The sequence below is a fragment of the Amblyomma americanum genome, chromosome 10, assembly GCF_052857255.1.
Source record: "Amblyomma americanum isolate KBUSLIRL-KWMA chromosome 10, ASM5285725v1, whole genome shotgun sequence".
Lineage (NCBI taxonomy): Eukaryota > Metazoa > Arthropoda > Arachnida > Ixodida > Ixodidae > Amblyomma > Amblyomma americanum.
The window spans coordinates 75,075,418-75,100,959 of NC_135506.1; the positions used below are offsets into that span (position 1 = coordinate 75,075,418).

A 25,542-nucleotide genomic window follows, 5' to 3' on the forward strand; every position below is an offset into this window, starting at 1 on the left:
AATAAACTAACAATAGAGGAAGGAATTTTAGTTGAGCACACATCTCGACACCCTACACGCTCTTACCATACTAAAAAAAGTTGCCGCGTTTTCATGCAAAACTAATGTATTTAAGTATTCGTTCTTTCCCCATACTATCATTAAGTGGAATGATTTACCTGCTGATGTTGTCAATTGCGAATCGGTGGATTTATTTTTACAAGCTCTGAAGGATGTATAGGGCTCTTATGTATTCTTGTTTTGGGCCAAGTCCGATGCCTTCGTTTGTTGCCAGGATCGATGTCATTATATGTTCTATGTCTTTGTAATCGATTTTATGTTGTATGTACTGGTTTTTGCTGTGTTCGCTATCTGCTTCTTTTGCAATGTACTTGTTATTTTTATCAATATGTTTGTACTCCACTCCTGCCTAAGGCTTGTAACACAGGCCGGCAGTATTTGCTAAATAAATAAATATTATTCACTGCCCTGAAGTACCGACACGAAGTTACATATGACCCCAGCTGTGAACAGCCCCTCTATACTTTGCTCAGCCATGGGCGGTACCACATGCACTGTGCTTGAATAAATAGTAGGTCTACATCGAAAAACTCGCAGAGATTCTGGCCAACTGATTTATGGCGTGCCACAAGAACTGCTGACGTCTTTTAGTCCGTACATGTGTCCCTGCGGCAATTTTTCATGAGGCACCTGCATGAACAGCGTTAAGGGGTGATTAATGGAGGCTGCCCAGGGCCATCGAAATACCTCTGCGGCGAGCCGCAGTTCACCAGTCTACAAAGTCATAAAGAAAACTGTCGAAGGCTCTGAAGGAAGAAAATGCGAACAATTGCTAGGTTTCCAACGAGAGCCAATTACACGCTACTCTGCGCTAGTTTCACTTTTCGCGAAGAAATATATTTTGTTTTGGTAATAAAAATATGAAGAAGACGAGAGTCTGGCAGGCTTTCTTTATGAAATAGGAAATGGGGACCCCTTTTCTGTTCATGAGGAAGAATTCACCGGTGTTGCGCTCCCGCGTGCTTTTCCATTTTATTAACTGCGTTCAGGTGAATAGCCACCCGATTATTGGCCGATCCCCTAGTGTGGGTATGTACCATTTTTTGATAGGCTAACAACAACAACAACAAATGGGAAGAGGAAAGCTATTTCAGGAAAATTTCAAAGGCAAGGGATAGGAACACATACTACAAGTGTACTACATTGTAACGCATTTACCAGAAGTTTGTAGCCCAAGGGGTTTCCTTCTGAGCCTTGTTGTAGGGCGTTTCGTATTATGTGAAATTCATAATTTTTCCAAGGATCAGGACGAGAGCGTGTCCTACTTTCAAGGGAAGTGGAACGGTGGCAATGCATAACGAGCCACTTACGTTCTCACTAGTGAACTCTTGGGCTCTATATTTATTTTAAAAGGCGTAAAACATAAGGTAGAATGTAGATGTAAAAAAATTGGAGTTTAATCGCCGTCTTTTCAAGGAACGTGGAATAAATCATCGTCATCATCAGCCTGACTGCGCCCATTGCAGTGCAAAGCCCTTTCCCGTATCTCTCCAATTAACCCTCTCCTTTGCCAGCTGCACCCACCCTATGTCTGCAAACTTCTTAATCTCATCCGCCCACCTAACTTTTTGCCGTCCTTGCTACGCTTGCCTTCTCTTGGAATCCACTCCGTTACCCTTACGAACCAGCGGTTATCTTGCCTTCGCACTAAATGCCCTGCCCAAGCCCATTTCTTTCTCTTGATTTCGACTAGGACGTCATTAACCGGCGTTTCTTTTCTCACCCACTCTGCCCTCTTCCAGTCTCTTCAATAAATGCATGCCGTAAACGCATGCATTCAAATTTTGAGTGCGCGGATTAAGCTCAGCACAATTAAATTTCAAGCTCTTGGGCATGGATGAAAAAATAATTTTTTTCGAATAAGTCACGTTCAATAAATGTTTGCCTTCGTTTGTACGTTTAACAGTTTTCATAATGGGGCAGATTCGTAAAGGGACACTGTGGATAAGTGCTTTCTATTCTTATCCAGAGCAAAAATTAATTCTCTCGCTATTTCTGGAAATGCTGATGAATCTTTGGCTGGGAAATAGGCAACTATCGTCGAGAAAATTGCATTAAAAACTATTCTGCCCGGCAAATTAAACTCGTGACATCATCACCAAGAAGGATAGGTTTCAACTGTTTGAAAGGAATGGCGATGAACCGTGTCGGTATCTGTATTTCGTTCTTTGGTCTTTTCTAGCTTATAAAAGCTCCGTTTTCGGTGATACTGATCTCTTTGAGATTACGATGTGGTACCATATCAGTATGCACTAACTTGTAATCGTCGACCGTATGTTCCTTTCAGCTATTCAAGACGTATCAATTGTCCCAGGTCCGCGCTATAGGGCACTCGGCTACTGATCCGGAGTTCCTGGGTTCGAACCCGACCGCGGCGGTTGTGTTTTTATGGAGGCAAAACGCTAAGGCGCCCGTGTGCTGTGCGATGTCAGTGCACGTTAGAGATACCCAGGTGGTCGAAATTATTCCGGAGCGCTCCACTACGGCACCTCCTTCTTCTTTTCTTATTTCACTCCCTCCTTTATCCCTTCCTTTATGACGCGGTTCAGGTGTCCGCCTATATATGAGACAGATACTGCGCCATTTACTTTCCTCCAAAACAAATTATTATTATTAATAATAAAACAAATTATTATTATTATTATTATTATTATTATTATTATTATTATTATTATTATTATTATTATTATTATTATTATTATTATTATTATTATTATTATTATTATTATTATTATTATTATTATTATTATTATTATTATTATTATTATTATTATTATTACAAGCCCTCCTCGTTGCTTCTCACCCATTCGCCCGCTTCCATCTTTCATAGAGCTATTCGACTCGCACTGAGTCATTTTTGCACCAATCTACCCTCTAGCATATTTAATGAAGTTTTTATTTCCTCGTCGCCTTTGTATTTATTCTGAACCAGAACGCATAATTTAACATCAGAGCTGCTCACTTCTTTCTTTTTTCTTACCTCCTAACAAAATTACTATTATTTTTATTACTACTGTTAGAATAAGTTCACTCGTCCAACTGCGGCAATGCCGAACTGAGAGTCCATTCCGAGAGACATGTGCACTTTGCGAAGCGGGTGCCGAATAAAATAAAAATGACATCTCCAGCGAAGGCTACTGAACCTAGTCGTAGGTGTGCAGTTATGAAGCGCGTATATCGAGGGAGAAAATGGCTGTATAGACTCTGTATCAGAAATTACTTACGACTTACTGCGTAGTGCGCTGTGTGTTTCGACACACTGAATGCGTCTGGGTGAAGGGAAGCCAGTTTCATGCCGCAATGGGCAGACTTCGCTGAATCGGCCGTCGCTCGCTCACTCGGCGGTGGCGTTACGTCGTTCTTTCGGGGCACCTCGATCTCCCTGCAATCGCTGTGCCAGTTGTCTCGCTCGCAAAAGGTCAAAGGTCAAACCGGCGTCGCGGTTCACTGCCCTACTGTGCCCTTCATGGATAAGTAAGGACATGGCTGACGACCGCTTGTAGCGCCCTGCGGTGCCAAAGCTGCAGCTGACCGGTTGTGCATAGCTGCATTGAGCAAAATTTCTTCTAATGTGAGAGAAGCCTATGTGTTGCCGGTATACTTTGTCGTAGTGGTGGCAGCAGCAGGAGCAATGGTGTTAATCGTAGTAATAGTAATCATAAAGGGACAGAAACGTTTAATGAAAATTAGAGAACGAAGTAGTTGAAGTAATAGTAGGTAGAAGGAGTAGTAGTAATAGTAGTAGTAGTAGTAGTAGTAGTAGTAGTAGTAGTAGTAGTAGTAGTAGTAGTAGTAGTAGTAGTAGTAGTAGTAGTAGTAGTAGTAGTTGTAGTAGTGGTAGTAGTAGTAGGAGTAGTAATTAACCATAGGAAAATGAATAGGAAAGAGCACAGGACTTGTTCACTGGTGTCGCCCTGACCACAGTCTCACCGGCGCACAGAGATTATAGCCGAAAGCAAGGAGTGAGATATTAGACTGAGGAGTGAAAGGTGGAAAGATAAGGCGCAGCCTGCAGCCATAGATCATATCCCCTATCAACCGTATGGCAATTATATCTTGTTAATTATGCATCGTTCACTCCTGCGTGTCGACGACGTGGACAGGTGCCGACCCGTGTTTTGGTCGTTGTTTTTAGGAAGTTTTCTCACCGTTCACAAGCAATCGCAGTATTGTTTAACCGGCATTGTACTATACATGTGTTGTGCTTGTACGACGCAGGCATTTTTTCACAATATTCGTTTGTGTGTACAATTTTTTCGGTGCTTTAATGCCGGACAACCAATGTAATGTGGTCTTTTCGAATGGCTACATGCCCAATCGAGTCGAAATAGTATGGCCTTTCTCTTGTCCTCATGAAATCTCTTCATGTTGTAAACAGAGAAACAAACTGATATTGAAATAAATCGAAAAGGGACCACTTTTCTCAACTCCACCGTCAAGGTTCACAATCTCGTATGGTACTCTGATAATACTGCTGAGAGCGATGAACTCCGCGTGTACTTGTCGTTGATGCGGACGGAAAAGAAAGTGGCGGGAGGATAACGAAGAAAAGAGAAATGGCGCTTAAATACCAAGCATCCCAGTGTAAACAGGAAGTATTACGCACCACTTACTTAACCTCGCAATTTAAGTTCAGCAGCAGGCTATACGCTGAGTAGGAATATACGCCGTTTTTTTTCTTCGACAGAATGCTAAAAACATTTCTTCATCTTGTGGGGAAATAACGGAAACGATAAAAGGTTAGACACCTTTGCAATGTTGTCGCCCGCTGAAACAAGTGCAGCAGTCAAAGCTTAACAGCGCTTAATGCCTCGAAGCGGCGCATGGGCTATGGAAGACGTCGTACTGGAAGACTTCAGATTAATTTCGACCACTTGATGTTCTTCAGCATGCGGAGACATTGCACATCAGATGTGTGTCAATTCGCATTGTTTCATAATCATCATCATCATCAGCCTGACTATACAGCCACTGCAGGGCAAAGGCCTCGCCCATTTCTCTCCAATTAACCCTCTCCTTTGCCAGGTGCACCCACCATATATTCCTGCAAACTTCTTTATCTCATCGGACTACCTAACCTTCTGCCGCACCCTGCTACGTTTGCCTTCTCTTGGAATCTACGCCGCTACACTTAAGGACCAGCGGTTATCTTGCCTTCGTTCTTGTTGTTGTTGTTGTTGTTGACCTCACACAATGGCACATACCCACAAGGGGGATTGGCCATAACCAGGCGGTGACTATTTAAATGACCAGTTGCATGTGGCAAGCATGGGATGACCTACCAAAATTTGGATCGCACAATTTCCGTAGCCGAGGTGGTTGCAGGAGGTTAGGGGTGTCATACAAACTAAAATTTAGGCAAAGAACGGGTCGAGATTACTATAAGTGGTTGTAAAAACCGAAATACAGAAGCTGATAATGAGATGGGCAGGACGAAAGCTCATGATGGTAGACGTTTTGATGCTAGAAGATAATTATGAACGGCAGAGCAAACATTCCCATTGGTATGGCCAAGCATAGAAGCGCCAAGAGACAGAACAACCGCAGAAGACAGGCGCAAACTGAGATTCTGTATTGGAACTTCTATTAGTCGCCTCCTAATCGATGAGTAGCGACGGCATCACATGCCCTGCCCAAGCCCATTTCTTCCTCTTTATTCCGGATAGGATGTCACTAACCCACCTCTGTTCCCTGACCCACTCAGCCCGCTTCCGGTCTCTTAACGTTACACCTATCATTTTCATTTCCATGGCTCGCCGTGATGTCCTTAACTTAATCTGAATCCTTTTCGTTAGCCTCCATGTTTCTGCCACGTAGGTGAGTTCCTTGTAAGATAAAGCTATTGTACACTTTTCCTTTGAGAGATATTGGTAAACTGCCATTCATGATCTGAAAGAAGTTTCCATATGCGCTCCACCCCATTCTTATCCTTCTAGTTATTTCCCTCTCATGATCCAGAACTGCTGTCACTACCTGCCCTAAGTAGACATACCCACGCTAACTAGGCGCAATGCGTCCGGGCGCCCATTGCGCCTCTATCGAAATGCGGCCAACGCGGTCGGGGTTAAGTCAGCTAACCTCATGGAATGGCGTGTCTGAGATAGTCATTTTGCTTTGGGCACGCGGTAATCTTCAACCATTAATCATATAACAGCCTATACTAGACGCTCAAATTTACTTTGGGGCTGAACGGCTCAGTGCCAGGCAACAATTTTTTGGCTCCGCAGGATTATTGTTTAAAAAAGGATGAATGCGATGTAAGACAAAGACGTGAAGAGTGGACGCCCTTTCTTGTAAGAAGGAGTGAACAAACTACCCAGCAGCTAACCGACCAAGTCAAAATGGCCAACTGCACATGATTTTAACATATGACGCATGGGAAGCTTCGTCAAAAAATGAGATGACCGAAGTAGTTATTTGTCTGCGGCAAGTGGATTGAAAGGTCAATTATCTCAAGTACTTCAATCCAGTGAAGCAGTGGCGAAAGGGAAACGTTTCCGCCTGAAGGCCGGCAGGTATCCAGTGGAACCGCAGAAAGAACCCCACCCCTCTTGCATGCAAGGTTATGCTGCGTGGAATCGCGCTCGCAGGGCATCGAAACAACATAAAACGCTTTGAGACGCCTTGAGAATCAGCACGACTGCATCTATTGAATACAACAAAGCATCAACAATAGTTTCATTGGTTTTAATAAAGAATACAACATAACAATATAAACAGGCCAGGGGATTTAATGGCAGTAGAAAGATAACAAGATGAGGTCCAAGGAAGAACGCCGCAACCATCACCACTAATCTATCGCGCGTGCTTGGTAGACACTGGTTAGTTTACGCTGTCGAAAAGGAATGAAAATAATCTCGACCAACACGCACCGAGACTTCGCTGGCAATACATAAATTTATTCCGCAGAAAGAAAAAAATAGAAAAGAGCTTATAGGGCAAGTAACATAATAAAGTGAACGACAGGTCGCGCGAGCACATACGCACGCGCACACACAAACAATATGTGCAGTGGTAACGCACTGTATTTGTATCCAATTATAGCGCACATTACTGCGCAATCAGTCGAAGCTCGGCCTTCTTGCATCTAGATAATCTTGGGAGTCGCTGGGGACCGTGGAACTACGCGTCGCTTTAGGAATGCCGTCCCCGCGACGGTGTCGCATGAAGCGTGCGACGGCGAGTCCAAAGAGAACTCCGGGTACGTGCGCGAAGCTGGAGCCGGCCTGCGCGAAGTAGTGCAAGTGCATCAGCTCGAACAGCATGCCCGGCCAGAAGTGCACTCCGATGGGCTGCGAAGCAATCTGGTACTCGGCATCGGGTCGCACGGTGTGCAGGACGGCCTTCAGGGCGAGCAGGGCACCGACGAGATCGCAGCTGCAGTCGCCCACGTGCGGAGCCGGAGGCGGCAGGTCGGTGCGGAAGGCGAGCAGGTGCTTCCAGAGGACGAATTTTAAGCCGTCTCGGCTCGTGTTCACGGCTAGCTGTAGAGCTGGGGCCAGCACCAGAAACCTGCAGTGATTGGCGGGGCCATTCCCCAAGGTGTGGTATAATTCATTGCAGGTAATAATCCCGAACTTAGCATCTAAGTAAACCCTCAGTGAGAAGGTTGTTTCATTGTAGTGATCAATCAATCAATCAATCTAATAATCAATCATTCAATCAATCAATCAATTAATCAATCGATCGATCATTCAATCAATCCTTTATTCGGCACCAGTATAAGATGCTTGGAATCGAGCCCCACTCCAGGATTAATTCTCTTCCAACTATAGCAAGGTTTGACAAGCTGTCATTACGAACAGTACATGGTACCGTTTAGCCGACTGTCAATTGCAATTATTTACATTCGTGGCGAAAAGTGGCAAGCAGAGCGATGAGAGGAACATACAGTTGCGGTTTGGAATCATTCGTCATGCATCTGCATCCATCTCACGGTTTGTTTACGCAATAATATTTTGGCCCGTAATATATCAGACGATGAAATGAATTTCTCCTGAATGTCAAGGTGCCGCTTGCGTACCCTGCGGCCTTCATTTCGCGCTTGCTTTTTTATCTCGCGATCAGTGCTTTCAGTGCACCAGATCAACAGAAAGGGTCAGCTGACCGACATTGTGCCTCTTCCTTTACCTATACGCTGATATTAATGTTGTCGGGAAACCAAGCTGTTAATGCGAACCCACGCCCTTGTGCTGACGTCATCGTGCTCTCAAGGAAAGCTGCGTTTATTTTTATTTATCAGTACAATGCGCTGTTTTCTCAAGTGTCTAAGCGTGTAGAAACAGACGCTTTGGTCTCTGCTTGCTTTTTTTTTTTCTATCTCAAAAGAAGCTTGCTCCACGAAGAACGAGTCCCACAGCAAGCAGTACTAAATTTTTTATAAGAAACATTTTGGGCAGAAAAGAGGCTTTCGAGGCTGCAGTCCTCTGTCAGAAGTGAGCGGGTCACTGTGGGCATGCCTTCAGTTTGTTGCCAAAAACCGCCAAGACATTTATCTATAAAGTCTATTGACTCTCTATGGACAAACGCTAGAGAAGTCTATAGGGAATACAAATTTTATACGCAATCTATAGACAATCTATAGATGTATGGCCATACATTTTGGTAGACTTTTGTCTCTAGACTGTCTCTTGACTAAGAATAGACAAAGAGAAATATCTATAGGAAGGCAATGGAGTTTATAAGAAGTCTATAGGCTGTCTTTAGACCATTTGTATAAAAGCGGAGGCACTACCGTAGTGCTCCCGCTGGCCCAAAAGTCTTCGCAGAGGGCGCTATCAACTCTCGGAGCTGTGGATGACGAGGAATGTAGTAACAGCCTCGCAGCAAACTGCGACCTTAGACAAACTGAGTGGCCTGCGTGTTGTGGTAAGAAACACTGCTCGTTGAAAACCGGAGTTTTAAGGCTGTTATTGCAGAAAGCAGTCGGCAAGCTCTCACCGATAGTGGCCCAGGTGTTGTTCAACCTTCTGGCCGATCGCCAACAGCGACAGGAGCACGTAGGCCAGTTCGTAGACGTTGCCCACGTAAAGCGGCGAAAGCACGAGCGGCCGCCAGAAGGGATGCCTGAAGGCCAGCTTAGTCTCGTTCATGGCGGTGGTGCCGGCGTAGGGTCCGTACAGATGGGCAGTGGCGACGGCGGCAACGAAGAGGTACGTGACGGGCGTCTTGGGGGCCGAGGCGAGGTAGAGGTGGCGGCGGGGGTACGGAATGCTACGAAAGTATACGACGAGCAAAAAAATGTTGAACGGTCAACAAAAGTTGATACATAAAGTCAACCTCTTGTGGACGTCACCAGTACACCTTCTGTCTGTCTACCTGATGTCGGAGATATATGCCCTGAACGGCGCCTGAAGTCACTTATACATCCTCTGAACGGCCACTGTAAGTCACGCATACATGCAGTGAAAGGCCAGCGGAAGTCACGGATACATATCTTGAGCGGAACCCTATGTCACAGTTGAATAATGGCTACATTCGAGATAAAATAAATACGACGGATTTCACCCGCAAACCCCGGTTTCAATATCTGACATACAATTTTGTGAGCTGCGTAGGTTGAGACTTTGTAGTGAAGTGCTGGGGCTGAAATATTTTAATGCAGATTATTCAGGAGTCGGATGCCTAAAACAAATAAGGAGACGTATTCACAGGTCAGAACCACCACGAAGTATTTGAATTCCTGTTTTTTCTCAGTGTGCGCAGTGGACGTTGACAAGAATGGGGCTTGATTAATTGGTTAAATTCATTTCTAGACGTGCATGCTAGCTTAAATTCGCTGCAGTGGCGGCCCCGCTAATTCTGTACGGCGTATGGAACGAGGTTGACTTTTTAAATAATCAGCAGAAAATGGTTTTCGTCTGAAATTATGCACATAAATCTTGACCAGTCAGCAAACAAATCTGCTCTGGACATATATTGTGCTAACGGAAAAGTAGAGATAGGGTAAGCATAACTAGGGGTATCCCGGAAAATATCGCCCCGTTTGGCAGGCGACAGCTACTGTGTTACGAGTCTTGTAAATTACGAGCCCAATACTCATTCTTCGCTGTAATTGATGTCTCACTTAATTGTGCGTTAGAGTTCCAACGGACAACGACACAGGTTAAGCCTTTGAGGAACTTACCCGACGACAAGCTTTCCCATCGCCGTCTTGGCAAGCAGGAGGCCCACCAGAACTCCGCTGACCATAGGCAGTAAGTTCCACTTTGAAGACACCGACAGGAGAAACATGTCTATCGGCATGGGAAGGTCGTACCTCATGTTCACCTCGCGTTCGCTGTAGTGTATCGTGGCCTTGCCGAAGTGCTCTTGATTGAGAATTCCCAGTGCCACGATGACGCCCGCTAAATTGTACGCGCACATCGTTGCCACGCAGGACACGCGGGTGGCGCTGTAAACAATTTTGAGCACACAGACATTGATGAGGCCTACCATGACGGTGACGATAGTCACGACGGCGACAAAGTAAGTAGCACCGAGGGCTGTCTCTAAGATGAGCCCCTTGAAGAAGAATGACACGGCGTTCGAAGCCAGGTGGTTAAAGTTCGCGTGGTGGAACGCGGCGAGCACCACGCGCTCCCAGCGCCCCTCGTCTACTATCGTGGCAACGCTGGCACATCGCTCGGGGTAGTGCTTGTGCAGGAATTTCCAGTGGGCGTGCAGGAGCAGCAACGTGAGAATCAGACTGGCCCACGGTAGGCGTGGAGTCGGGAAGACGTCATCAAACTGGGAGGTCTCTTCGAATTTTGATTGGCTCGCGGTGGATTTTTGATCGGGTGACTGACGGCTAGCGGTGAAGAAACCGAAGGGAACCAGAGACCGAGGGCTTCCAACTGCCGACGACACTTTTTTGATGGTAGCCTGTATCCAAGGGATGAGGGACCTGGGACTCCGCTGAGCCTGAGAAGGCGGTATGGGCAGTCGCTCACTGCTTACTTGCATTACTAGGGACCGCGTCTTCTCAGCCAAGCCAACTGGTGTCGACGGCTTGAGGATGCCTTCGGAGTGCGCTTGCTTTGGCGGGACTGGCGGCGGGATCTCGTCCGTGCCTGCATCTGTGGGAGGCAACGTGGACGATAATCGGTTTACTGCCGTGAGAGAGAACGCCTTTCCGGAATAGACCGGAGACCCGAGCTGTGAATCGAACGATTTCGGGCTGAAGGGAACGTGGCTGTCGTCAAGGAAACTCGGTTTGGAGCTTGTCGGAGACACCTGTTTTGACTTCGACCCTGGCTGGCGCCTTTTTCTCGGCGAGTACTGGAGGGTAAGCGACCTGTAGGTGCCTGTAGAAGAGTCCGCCGTCTGAGACGCCTCCGTAACAAGGTCTGGACGCAACTTTGACGAGACAGAAGGTGGCGGAAGGGGTTCGGACTGCTGCTGCTGCACGGAGGACGTGGTGCCTGCTGTCAGACCCAGGGAATGCAGCGACGCGTCGGAGAGTCCGGTTCCCAGTAGGGGGGAGCTGCCGTGTTCACCGTCCTTACTCGTTTTGTCGGGTGCCGTTGCAGGTGCTGCTACAGGTGTCATCGTAGGTGCCGCCGCGTTGGTGCCTGCATCTGTTCCATCCGGTGGCTGCTGGTCGTGAAGACCCGCAGCGGTCTCTTCGCTTAAGGCAGACGCACCTTCCGTTCCATCCTTGTTAGTGACCAGCGCGTCCTTGGGTGTGTCCTGACTTGACATTCTTCAGGTTATCGTTGACGCCCGGAGCGGAGCTGCTGTGCCGTTTGCTGCACGTCGTAGCGGTTTTTCTTCTTAATCGGAGGTTGGGGGATCTAGAAGAAGTCTTGTTTCCATCCGGTGCGTATTTCGGCTGCCTTTACGGTTTGCCGTCTGTTCTTCGACAGTACCCCCGCCGCCGCTCCTTCGCTGTCCGCGACCGCCCCCTGCTAGCGCTCTGCCACTTCTTCTTCCCAACGCTGGCACGAGCAGTCAAACACTGGAAGATAATAGCCCCAGCTGATGGTGACATGATTTGAACGGCGTAAGGCCAGCTTCGAGAAATACCTCCATGCCTAATGCGTTTTCGGCCTTCATGGGGTCGGGTAGATGACGAGTTTCTTAGAACCATTTCACCCCACAGCATTAGAGCACCAGGCAAGAAAGAAAATTGTATCCACTAATCCACTAAAAAACTGACTGGCGATTTAGCATTACCAAACACGAAATATTGTGCGAAAGCACAGTTTTTTTTAAGTGGACACCACTGCCACGTACTTGAGAGCGCGATTGAGGTGTCCAATGTCCCAGGGGGCCACTTCTGCGCGGTTTCATTTTTTTCACCCTCAGTTACAATGTATCCAATGATAGGCCGCAGGCGTAAGCTCCGGGGCCACGTTTGTGCCACACCGTAGTCCACGCCAACGCATGCAGCGCACATGTGTCTGTCACTATCGCCACATTGCTTAAAGCGCGAATATAAATTTGATAGTTGTGCTGCTTGATGAAGATGACGAAGTGCAAGCGATAGTGTGTTGCAGTTTAACACGCCGCGTGTTCGGCTCTCTTCAGGGAGCAGTGCGCCTTAGTGTGGGTGGTTTATGATGCGCAGGACCGGCCGCCTGAATGGTTGCCGGTTCTTGACGCATGTGTGCGTCTCCCGAAATTCCGATGTGTAGGTGGAGTGCAGTGTACGAAGACGTGAGAATCTGAGAGTGCATTGCGGAATAGTATGTGTGTACGTAAAACACTTGTTAGCTCAGCGAGTTTGGTATCCGTGCAATAAAGAAAAAAAACTGCGGCGATACCCTAGCACTCTTAGCTAAGCTGATCTGTTCGCGCCACCGCGGGTTCGAATCCCAGTCGCGGCAATACTTTATTTAATTATTTAAGGTTTGCCAAAAGTCACCCTCAAGGTCAAGCTCCATGCAAACCGGTGAGCCGGTTTGACCTCGTGAAGTAGAGCGTTCGCATTAAAATTGGCGACTACCCGGCTGCGCTGGAGGTCTGAAACCGCACCTCCCTCATACGGCAGGTATCTGGCCCATATGCTTTGAAGAAATGATGACGAAGAGGCATGTGAGAACACGTAGGACAGAAGTGAGGAAACGAAAATCCGCAATGCACCCTGGCCAATCCCACGCCGTGGGTAAGTGCCACTAAACCTGAGGACATCATCATCTCCATGGAAACGGAAATGGCCGCTTTGTCTATTATCACAAGCCCCATTTACGGTATATTTTTGGAGGCATTTGGAAAGAAGGGGAGCGTTGTGGACGATGTCCACGGAGCGCCGCTCACAGGAAGTAGGTGAGAACCGATGAGAATTCCAAAACGAGAAGGTCCTTAGATAAAAGAGAATTCAGAAACTTTTCTCCACAGAGGTCAAATGGTTGGCTTGCACCAACTTCACAGAACCCGCCATGTTGGCGAAAAAAAACCCAGCGATAATCTCTGCGTTTCGGTGGTACCGTTACTTTATTTCCTCTCGGTTTTGCTTTGAGCTATGGGTGGCTCACGATCATGGCACCCGTGACGTCATGAGCAAGTCATCTATACTCTGGTTTAGATGTTTTTCTTCGTGTCTGAATATACATGCACTAAAGGACAGCGAAAGTGAAAGGGAAATGAAAGGCGAAACGAAAGCATAAATTTATATCGTTATTCGTGTAGCGTTGCTTAGGAAGAACTGCCTCCGTTTTTATCTTGTTTATATGCTTCTTACAAGGTCTAATAATCACTAGTCACCATTTCTCACTCAGAGTGCAGCGACCATTTATGCCACGTGTAGTGGATCGGTTTATATTACGTGAAAACTGGTTTCTGTTGTGAAATGCGCCTGCACGCGCCTATTTTTACTGTGAACGATGTTAACGTCGGTGATTCCAGAATGAATGGGAATTAGTATTCAAGACACACGAAGAAAGCCGGTCCACAAATGCGGCCGTACTTAAGGGACATGGGATGGACATCATTTGAAGGGTGGCAAACGGGCAGAGGCATTTTTCATTATAATCGGCTGAAGAAAATGGAGGAAAACGGATAGGTCATTAGGGAGTTCAGATGCTTGCAGGAAAAGAGAGTTGACTGAGAAAGGATAAAAAAAAGGCTGACCATTAAGTTTGTGGAAAAAAAGAATAGGGCGATTGTAGCCACCCAATTATGTAGATTACAAAGAAGCCGGCTGCGAAAATAACGTTCTACGATAAAAACAGTAGCGATACGCTACGTTTGTTTTTGAAATATTTTTATTTAATCTTGTTCCACGTGCTGTGGACGTGTCCACTCTCACCGACTGCTGTTCCACTTAAAAGTTTCTGTTCATACGCTAGTCACCCAAAAGCGTGCTTTTCACAAAAAAGCACAGCCATTTATGAGGTGACTATTAAAACCACGCTCTATCGCTAGGGAATGTTGCATATGATGATACCCGTGACTGGATGTGCATTAGGTACTGGCCATAAGGAAATCATGTGGTATGTCAGGGGTATGCTATATAGAGGCACCACATATTAAAAGCTGGGAATTCCTGTGGGTTTCCAAGGACGTCATGCACAACGCATGTACATAATTGATTTGAACCGAGTGTATATTCCCCGTGTCACTTGAGCGATGCCAAATGTAAAAGCTGCTCTCGCATCTTTATTCCTCTGAAACTGCCCGTACAATCCATGGAAACAATCCGTATAAAATCTGTTGAACTTATGCAAAACCGATCAAAAGGATTCGAATTATCGCATATTTTCTAAACTGTTCGGATTGCATATTCCCATAACTGCGCGGCTTATTAGGAATATTTCAGTGGAGAGGCTTCGAACGGAGTGAGCGTAGTCGGATTAGACTAGCTGGCTAAAAGCGCAGCCAAAATTGCCTCTTTACTGCGCTTAACAACGTACGTAGTAATGGCTTTCTCGAGGTAACAGCAATAACTCACTAGCGCACATTTCCAGCAAACGGCCCTCGAGTCATCCCGAAAGAGATTCCATGATGTGGTTTCGTTACCAGGTCTCAATTTCGTAAAAACACTTGCGCCGAAGATAAAGTTAGATGCGTCCACCACACTACGATCTCTTTCTACATGAAAGAGAGCGAAAGGAAAATAAGTTGTCAGTCAGCACTTAGGTTTGTTTTTTTCTTTCTTCCCGTGTCGCGTTGTTGCTAACATGATCGTGAGCCAACCATTCCAACTGATCACTCTTAGCAAATATTAGTGGACGGGCACACAGTCAAAAGCGGGCCAACAGTCGTGTCTAAGAGTGCTCGAACTGTTGTGCTCTTGAAGATAAAAAAAAATAGACAGCGAGATAAAAGAGAGGAACTTTCAGAGCGTTACCCACATTTCCATTCGGCATACCCCGAGTATACTGACGCTGGGTAAGACTATTTGGTTGGCGGCCGCGCCGAGGAGGGCCTAATGGGTGCAGGGGGGGGAGTGGGTTACATCGCCTGAATGCAGCCGGATCGTTAAGTGGGAAGCCGGGCCAAAAGCGGGCGGCAGTCGCCTCTGCCGCTTTATACACATATCGACCCAGCCCTGGTGTGAAGCACCCCCCCCCCCCCTCCCCTTTTTGAAGGCCTGCAAAGCCCAGCTAGACAATGGCCAAAAGAACGGCGCTGCTCGCACGCATTACCGTCATTACGGGTCGTCAAGTCCCTTGTCTCGTCTCTCCCCAAACAGGCACTGTCGGCTCCAGTGCTAAGAGGGCGGAACAATAAAGATGCCGCTCAACCCCTTAACCTAGAAGGAAAAAAAACAAGAAAGCGAGTTGAAAAGACTTCGAAGAAGTGTTCTTTTTTTTTTGCCTCGTGGGCCTGTCCGGATTCGTCCCTGAGAAGTGGTGTGTAAAATTCGATCAAGAACAGGGCGATGAAGCGTGTGAGTGTGTTTGTGTATATGATGAGAAGAGGCTGGCGAAGCGAAATCAAGCAAATCTATCCACGTCAGTAGACCACTGCACTTGACAGGGAGTTTGACGTGTCTCTCCCCTAACTGTTCGAATTTCTGCCTGGAGATGGCATTCGCTACGCGATCGCTAGGCCGACAGCTCACAACTAGCATGGAGACAAGGAATCTAAGTACTCAACAAACTAGATTGCACAATCTTTTTACTCAGAGGTGACTGTGTGCTCACCAACTAACTTTTCTTGTCGAGGCACTGACCAGTTGTGAAGGATGGAGAAATTTATAGGATGCATGCAACGAGACTAAACTTAAAAGGACGCGGGCCGTGACGAGAGAGTGGAAAGGAGAGAGGGGGGAGGGCTTAGGATATCTGTTTCCCCTGATTCAGAGGAGATGGGAGTGAGCTAGCTTGGTGACGTTAAGGTCACGAAGCACCTGTTTATCCGACGTTGAAGAAAGCCTACACACCATTACTCCTCTTATCAGCTTCTTCACTCTCGAATTCAATACTTATACATCTTTCAAAATCCTCGTCCTCGCTGTCTTTCTCTCACCCATTCAGTACTCCTCACTAACTCGCTGCGCTACTCAAAACGAAGTACCTCACAAAAAAAGGGGGGCTGGCTTGCACTCAAAGATCCGAACAGAGCATGCTTTGCAAGACGCCTTCAATAAAATGCAAACTAATGTTGATCGGCCTGAGAGGAATGAAACTACAAACAGAACTACGGATCCGCTTTCATTAAAAACCCCCATTCTTATCACTAAAAAAGGAGGACTGAAAGGAAGTGCTGCAAGCCACATGACGTGCCATGCAACAGTTGCACACACTCGGTATCAAAATGGCAATCTAGAGGGCTGTGAGTTCAAGAACCTTCACTTTACAATTCAAATTTTCAGTGCTGAGCCCAAAGAGAAGTACAAAAGTTTTAACGAACTAACGATTATACTTCGTTATACCAAAGAGGTAATAAAAATTTTTTCAAATACATTAGAGATCTTTTTAGTGTTTGTAAACTTGCGGATAAATATTGAAAGCGCAACATTATTGTTTAACGTGAATTCTGCCCTACGGTGTCCCCTGTACAGCTATTAGTTCTTGTTTCATGGTATGCAACGGTACTTTCTTACACAAGAATATGCTGCAGAATAGTAATAGAGAACGGGGTCTCGAAGTTGAACTGTCTCGGGGACCTCCTGCTAAAAAATGCATGATGTAGTTTCATTAGTTCAAAACATGCTTTCTAGTATCTTATCCAGATGCTCTGCTATACTGGATAAATACAGGGGCTGCCCACAGGTCGTTATCAAGTAGTTGTTTAGGATTATCGGCGCAGTCTACAGAGTCATGCGCAGTAGTTCAGTCGAAATCTAATTTCTTAGGAATAACAAGCAAAATTTCTAAAAACCTAAAATCTACCATTAAGCAATCAGCGAGAGGTTTTTCTATTAGTTCGCTGATAAGTGGTAGACTAGTTTTTCTTGATTCCTGCCCTGATGACATTTTCGTGCATAAAAAACAAACCCACACATTCTGGGCTCATTCTCTGGATTAAAGATTTATGTTCTACGTATCGGTGCTAGATATTACGTCGGACGTCCTTTGCGACCAATACTTGCCCAAGCAAGATTGATCATCCCGGTTAGTGCTTCGATGGGCTTGAAAGGGACAGGCAAGACCAAGCTGGAGCACATGATCGCACAGTGAACATCCTGTAGGAATTGATGGGAGCTTTAATTAAGAAACGAAATTAAGGGTTCAAAATGTCCACATGTTGAAGACCCAAAGCCAGCTAGTCCTCTATTTGGGCCGACGCTAGCCAGGAACTCGTGGAGAGGGAACGGGCATTCGGGAAGGAAAGGGATGGACAGCGCCAGCACCGACTCTCCAGTTCACCAGCTGGATAAAAATTTCTTTGAAATCCAGGGGACCTCGAGAGTTTTCGGTAACCATGTATACATTGAAGGTGACAGCGGGAACAGCGCGGTTTACACAAGATGTATTGCTCCTTACATCTGTCGTTCTAAACGGGGTTAATGGTATCACAGAAGAAATAAGGAATAGTTCGCCCGCGGCACACCCCCAAGAGCCCCGCAGCAGTTCTTATCTGTCGCGTAGATCCGCGGGTTTCGGTCATGCCCGAAGCAGGCTGTCGTCATCACCCTTGCGCTTACGCTCGGTTAGCCAGTACGTGCCCTGGAGCTCCGATGTCGATTACAAGCGTGTCGAACCAGACCCGCTGCACCTGACAGCCGCAAGAAGGAATCCACGGTTGGACAATCTGCGCGCTTGCCAAGAGCGCGCCTCAATAACAGCCAGGTCCCGGATCGGCGTATCGTGGTGATGTCTTTCGTTGTTCCCAAGATGGAATCCGCGCGTGTATGAGATGGGCGGAGAATTGGAAGCGTCCGGGAAAAAAGGTCGCCTCATCTGTCTTTCCGTATAGATTCGCTTTCACTGCGTCTACGGGTCGCCAACAAAGGCTGCGTCTGGTGCGAGTTGCTCCGGCACGCTTCGGTGTGCCGAAACAAGTGAAAGCACACAGTCAAGAAATGGGAGAAGAGGCCTTGCACATGAATGGATGGATTTGTTGTGCGGATTTCATGTTTCGCTGTGATATCAGGAAATAATTTTCGTAGCAACACTTTTATGTCTGCAGCGCAGAGCTTACTTTCGTAGCAGTTCTGTGGCATTGATAACTGTCGAGGTTTAGACTCACTTTTAAAGCACTGGCGAGCACCCTTGTCTTTTTAAAGCACACACTCCTTAGATGCTACGTGTTCATACTTAAAACGGCGCGAAAGACGGGAGAAAAGAACGAGACAAAACTGACTGACAACTGGCCAGTTGTCAGTCAGCGCTTGTTTTGGCTATTTCGTTTTTCGCGCCGTTTTAAGTATGATACTTCGCCAACAAGCCCAGTTCCAAACACTTACACTGCGTGTTGAGCACGCTGCACACAGGCCTGCGTAGGTGGGAAAGCATGTTATCCATGCTTTCCAACTAGAGTTTGAAAGAGCGAGAAGATGTGTACGAAGAAGAAGCAGAATGGGAAGAGGAAGATAGGCTCGACCGAATACACAGGCTTCATTTGGAGCAGCCGTGAGGAAAGAAAGCAGTGTAAAAGAGAAAGAATTCGTTCTCAATCGCATGCGCATTCGTTTAGTGTGCATTTGTACATCCTTTGCACCCAGCCGTTCGCCCAGTTTATCCATGAATTGTAACTGGTTAGTAGCAAGGCTTCTGTTGTCCATAAAATGTGCCGTCGTCATCACCTGCGTCGTCGCCGGCGTTGTGAGCAAAGAAAGTTCGGCCAGGGTAGGGAAGGATGGCCGATATGGCCACTCTATCACAGAAGGTGGACACCCTATAGCCAACTTGGGACACAAGATTCTGCTCGGCCTCGCGCAACCCACCGTGGTCGAAAAAAATTATTACAGCAATTTGCCATCAGCGCGCGCGCCGTTACCATCACGACCTCGTGTGTGACGTCACCCTCTCCCTTCGCTATATAGACGTCTGCGCTATATCGACGCACTTGTTTGAATTGGTTTGTTTTTTTTTTCGCTATAATTGGCTATATTTCGTTAAATAATAACTCTACTGTCATACAACTTGTCGTGGGGGTTAAATTTTGTCCCCTCCATTTGATGCTACCATTCTAGTTATGCTATCGTGATTATTTGCCGCGTTATTTTTGGAAGACAGCGTTACTCTGGATGCGCTAGTATGAGCCATTAAAGACTTTAGTCTTAAAATGGGCCGTTTACGTGCCCTTGTCACATCATCCTAGGTCATCTGACGTTGGGGCGTCATCACAGTTTGCCCACTGGATGGTGAGCGGACTGCGCCACGTGGTTGGTAGCAGTAAAATTAATTATTGTTCGAGAGAGGTTACTCAGGGAGAGAAATCTGGGTCTCACAATTTTCACCGATGGCAGCCCCTGACATCGCAGAGCAGTGGCACAACGCTTAACCGCTGAACCGCTGCTCCAGCAGTGGTAAGACGCTCCCAAGGACCTATGAATGTTAACTAGATAATGAAAATGTCCGCATATATGAGCATGAACCCATTAAAACTCTCTCGTCACACCCTTAAGACGGAGCTTCAGTGTCTCCTCCAATATTTTTTTTTTTCAAGTTCTACCCGTCTTCTCCAATTTAAGTATGAAACGTGCCATCTCTACCAACAATGTTTGCGCAGAGTATTTTCAGCTTTTGCTCTCAAAGCGCTGATGATGTCGGAGAGGCTTCAGGTTATAAACTTACGTTTCTTTGCTGAGCGTAACAAAACCTTTTTAAATCAATGCTGAAGAAGTAACAAAAGAGCCAACACACGAATGGAATTTTACAAGTAAGATAGAGAATTCGTGCAGCTCCTAGATAGATTCAATAAGATCGCTGCTAAAATTTTTTGCAAGCAAAGAAAAAAAACTTGCATGTCAATCAACGATGAAGGCACCTAAGATAATCACGTTTCTCCAATGGTCGGAAAACACTCGGGACAAAAAGATCCTCCTGACAAGTAGAGATAAGCAAAAGGTAAATTTCAAGCTCCTTTGCACCTGCAAGCGCAACTGTATCCTTTTTTTTCTCGTTTCGTGCTTACCTCGCTTAGAGATTAATTACCCACGATTATTTTTGTAAAATTTTAGAAAGGCGCTAGGTCTTTGGTCATTTATTCGCGCTGTCTTATTTACAAGCCTAGAAAGAAAGAAATAACTCAATACAAAATCGCGGTAGTTGCTCAGTTTGAGAAGGAATGAATTTTTTGATCTTCATTGTTGGGGCCGTTTATTGCAAACCACTCACAAATAGTACTTGGTTTCATTCATTCTTGCGGAGGATCTGGGGTCGTGTGCACCGAGCCGCTGACTACGTCATAATGTTGGGTGCTTTGGCGTGTGCATGGACGGTGACCGAACATGAGGACGATCAGTCCAATCGTCCAGTCCCTGTAAACAAGAACAAAGACGACTGCCAGTAGTGGCCAGTAGTTATGTGAAAGAACCTCTGCCAATGCGGTTCCTCGACTCCTGCTGTGTCAACCACTGTGAGTGGTACAAACTTACATAAAACAAAGAAACAAAAATAAAAAAGAAACATGTTAACGAGCGATACAACTCACAACGAGCAAGAAAACACACGAAAGCAAAGAAAAAACGTACAGTGTAGGTGCTTTGTGCAATGATAACAAAGTTATGAGATTGGCGACGATAAAAAGAAAGATAAACTTATTACCTTCCTCTCTTGTGCCAAAGAGACAAGAATAAAGTGTGGCCCGAGGTATAGCTATAACTGGAGCCGTAGCTAGCGGTGACACGGAGACGCTTTTTCGTATTTCGTTTTACCGCACCTCAAGGCGCCTTCACTTCGCGATGAGCAACGTCTCATTTGAGCATCTTGAGAGACTAACGAGTTCCGACGACTTCATCTTGGCGACACTGTTTTTTTTTTATCTTCCTGTAATTTTTTCTCTTATTTATGTCTCTTTGTGTCTTTATCATTACAGCGTGAAGCGTGTCGGACTCGCTTATTTATGCCAGACCTGTTCCGGGATGATTAAAAATTGATTATTCTTTCCGCTTTTCTATGTTTCTTTGCAACTAAAGTATGATTTGACATTTCGTAGTGTGAAGAATTGCATAAATGCGTTCCTGTCCTGGCGCGAATAGAATGAATGAATGAATGAATGAATGAATGAATGAATGAATGAATGAATGAATGAATGAATGAATGAATGAATGAATGAATGAATGAATGAATGAATGAATGAATGAATGAATGAATGAATGAATGAATGAATGAATGAATGAATGCTTATTCACAGCGGCAGAAAAGTTTACTGACAAGTGAGCAGATTAAGCGGGAAGCAGTCAAAAACTCAAGCGTAAATTTTAGCTCCCTCCTGCCTCATGCCTTGTGAGCGATACTTAATTTTGGCAGACTGCGCTTGCGTTCTAATCCTCGACTTAGAAAGCTCTAGAAATGTAGCCACCCTTAGAGTGACCCACAAAATCGCCTCGGAAGGAAGCATTTCATGCCAGAAAAATTAGTGCAAAAAAACGCCCTGCAGAACACCTTATGCGAGAAAACTCACGAACGGTGATTTTCCGATGCGTGAAAAAAAAAACCGTACTCCTCGTTTCTCTCAGGACTAGTTTTCTGCTCCAGAAAACATATCCCTAATACGTATTATCAAACTGGGGTGAATAAAAATATACTTAATTTATTTAGCATGAAAGCAAACTAAGCACTTCCTTTCGTAACTTTACTTGCACATTCCGGCCTCGAAGAGGTTCATTGCAATTACTCATTATATGCGCCACTTATGAATTTTTAACCTGGCAGGTACTCTGACATAAAATCTTGTGTACACAGGGTGAGTGTTGGCAATTTTCACGACATCCACGCCACGCTGCGGCGACGACGTGAACTAGTGCGAGAAGGATCGGCGCGATCAGAAGCGCTTCTTTTACTGCATTGCCTCAGGTGTTCGCCAGGACATTCGGACTCTATTTTCAAAGCTGTGCTGCAAAAATATATCTTAAGAATGCTACTATGCGGGTACTTGCACGCTAACGAGTTTGAACGACCGCGACTTTTCTGGTCCCAAAAATACCGAGGGAGCATGGGAACAGTACATTTCAAGGATCTATAAAATATATAGGGGCTGGTGCCACACTACAGTGGGACGCATGCAAGACGGTGACAGAGCATTTCTTATCAGAAATCGGGAGGAGCAAAACCGCAAAACAGGACGGGGCTGAGACAGGCGACAACATAGGGCGGCAGTTGCCTGCCTCAGTCCGGCCCTGTTTTGCGGTTTTGCTCCTAAAGATGTCCCACCAACTGGCCTACAACCTAGTCCTTCTCAGTTACTTATCAGGCACCCGGCCTTGAGAATTCCAAAACGATGTTTAGTCTGGAATAGGAAGGCATATTAAACGCGAGGCGCTGTTTATTAAGAAGCATCACTGAGGATAAAGAATAACCCCAAATTATGCCAGCATCTGTATGCATTACATACAGTTAAAATTTGTTCTTGTCGAATTTGGCCGCCTTTTTACAAGCGCTATTTTGATGATATTTTTGTATTATGGAGAAACGAAAGATAACATCTCCATTTCATTGACAGTTTCAACTCCGCACACTAAAACATTAGGTTTGCGCACACCTACATAACAAGTGAAATCAATTCTCTTGATTTTAACTTCCTGATGGACAAGGGGTCAGTTCGTACGACCATTTATAGAATACCAAACGACTCCCAAAAATATCGACATTTTCAAACCGCCCATCTCCGTCACTGCAAAACCAGCATCTCTTATTCGCAGGCCCTTCGTTTTAGAAGAATTTGCTCTAACAGCCTAGACTTTCATGACAACTCCAAACACATGAGAAACGTGCTCTTAACACAGCGCTATCCACCTTCCCTCAATGATGACGCCATAAGCAGAACTTCAAATCTAAACCGTAATCAAATACTCCAGGGGCACCGAAGAGATAACCGAAATGATTACGCTACATATCTTAATCTCACATGCAATAGTAACGCACCAAACAAACAGAATTCTTAGTAAGTACTTTATTCTCCTAAACAAAGCCAACGACTATCTAATATATTTACATGTGCACCCCGCGTAATTTACAGGCGCGCCAGAAACATTCAGAGTAAACAACACAACACCTCAAGATATGGATGTCGCCCCTGTGGTAAAGGTGGCTTCAAATTTTGCAAACACATACAGACCACGTGTTTCGCAAAGCGTACGAGGTCAGGTATCCGCATCCAATCAATGACAATTTTGACTTTGACTCCTGAAACATTATTTATCTCCTTGAATGCACTCTGTGTAACCGGAAATACATGACAGACCGACACTAAATTCCGCATTCAGTTTAACAATAACCGCGCACACACCAAGTCGCTCCCAAACCTTCTCTTATCCAAGCATGTAAACTCAGAATGACTAATTTTACCAAATAAAAGTATAAATTTCTCAAGAAGGCTTCAAAGACACGCGAGAACGTGAAAAAAAAGTGATTTCGATTTTATCGCAAAGTTTAATACTACTCAAGAAGTTCTTAACAAAAGGCTTGGTACTCTCTCTTTTATCCGCGTCCTCCGAACAGAAAAATAATCTTACATTTCTCGTTAATTGGCTAACTTTTTTACACCCTCGTGCAGTATTGATAAACTACCTTTCGAAACCTTGACCGTTCTTCTTCTTCTTCTTCTTCTGCTTCTTCTTCTTCTTCTTCTTCTTCTTCTTCTTCTTCTTCTTCTTCTTCTTCTTCTTATTAATATTATTATTATTAATATTATTATTATTATCCTTCTTATTCTTATTCTTATTCTTCTTCTTATTCTTCTTATTCTTCTTCTTATTATTCTTCTTATTCTTCTTCTTATTCTTCTTCTTATTCTTCTTCTTATTATTCTTCTTATTCTTCTTCTTATTCTTATTCTTCTTCGTCTTATTCTTCTTCTTATTCTTCTTATTCTTCTTCTTATTCTTCTTATTCTTATTCTTCTTGTTCTTCTTATTCTTCTTTTTCTTCTTATTCTTATTCTTAATCTTCTTTTTCTTATTCTTATTCTTTTTCTCTTTCTTTTCCTTTTTCTTATTCTTATTCTTATTATTCTTATTCTTATTCTTCTTCACCCCAGGTATATGCACATCGTTCTTCCGTGCTTGTGTTTTCTTCTTTTCTCTTTCTTACGAGAACCTGAAAGCTTTGTACCCATCCTGGTGTCGCCGTCACTACAGACAGGTATACCCGACGAACTCGGTTCGACGAGCCGCCCAGAGAGAATCAACGTCGGCCGCAGGGAGGATGCATTGTCAACTGAAATCAAGGCCCCTCGTGTGCTCGTGACAATGTAGCCCATTCCCTAACGTTTCCAACTGTCGGCTCAGAGAAATTATTGAACCCCCTCCCCCCCCCAAAAAAAAAAGGCGCTTGGTTTTGTATGTTCGTCGCCGCCAGTGTCATTTACAGCAGCGCCACTTTGGCCACGCGTCGACAGCGGCGCCCATTTTTGTATTTTTGTTTGTTTTGTGTACGCTTGTCGTTGCCACACTGCCCATGTAATCCCGCACCATCTTCCTCCCCATTTCTCTTGTTTCGCCACCTCTTTTCTTCTCTTTCTCCCCTAGTCTTGTCCCTGTCTGCTCCGCTCACCCCCTTTACTATTTTTTTTTCAACTGTTGCTGCTATTTCAAAGTTACCTTCTTTTCGTTCTCCTGTGCAGCTCACAAACTTGAAACCTCAACCTGACGCGATATCACTGCAGTCCTGAAGAAGACCGCACCACGGTGGAAACATGGACAATAAATGCGTCCTTTTATAAGTGCCTACTTCACTTAACTTTTTCTTTGCGAAAGCCGACGGAACCTACTTTTGTAACCCTGTATATATTTTTTTCTTTCACAACGGCCTTTTTCAAACACTGCATACAATGATTTAATCCTCGTCTTTCGTTATTTTTTACGGTCTCGAGAAATAGACTGCTTGGTTTATACGAGGCGGTCAGCATCGCCAAACAAGCGGGAGTTTACCCTTAAATTTTAAAACAAGCGCGATTCTACTGAGGCTGACCCCGGAAGCCATCCTCCGTCACACAGTGCCATAT

At 45.3% G+C, this 25,542-nt stretch overlaps 2 protein-coding genes across 2 annotated transcripts in view; one reads left to right on the top strand and one right to left on the bottom strand.

Moving 5' to 3' along the window:
* The window catches only part of mfr (ferlin family C2 domain-containing myoferlin misfire), a 321,798-nt gene that overhangs the window by 94,279 nt on the left and 201,977 nt on the right, over nucleotides 1-25,542 (top strand). The gene's annotated exons all lie outside the window — the stretch shown is intronic.
* LOC144106332 (uncharacterized) lies at nucleotides 7,079-11,967 on the bottom strand. Its single transcript, XM_077639110.1, has 3 exons — nucleotides 10,187-11,967; nucleotides 9,001-9,273; nucleotides 7,079-7,572 (listed from the first exon to the last, which is right to left on the bottom strand). Exons 1-3 carry the CDS (start codon nucleotides 11,740-11,742, stop codon nucleotides 7,122-7,124), a joined length of 2,280 nt encoding a protein of 759 aa, XP_077495236.1. The 5' UTR covers nucleotides 11,743-11,967; the 3' UTR covers nucleotides 7,079-7,121.

Bases quoted from the DNA above. Each gene is read 5' to 3' on its own strand.
- LOC144106332 (XM_077639110.1), bottom strand. From the start codon at position 11,742: ATGTCAAGTCAGGACACACCCAAGGACGCGCTGGTCACTAACAAGGAT. The intron at 9,274-10,186 runs GTAAGTTCCTCA...ATACTTTCGTAG, and splicing joins ATGGGAAAGCTTGTCGTCGG to CATTCCGTACCCCCGCCGCC. The intron at 7,573-9,000 runs GTGAGAGCTTGC...CAATCACTGCAG, and splicing joins CAACACCTGGGCCACTATCG to GTTTCTGGTGCTGGCCCCAG.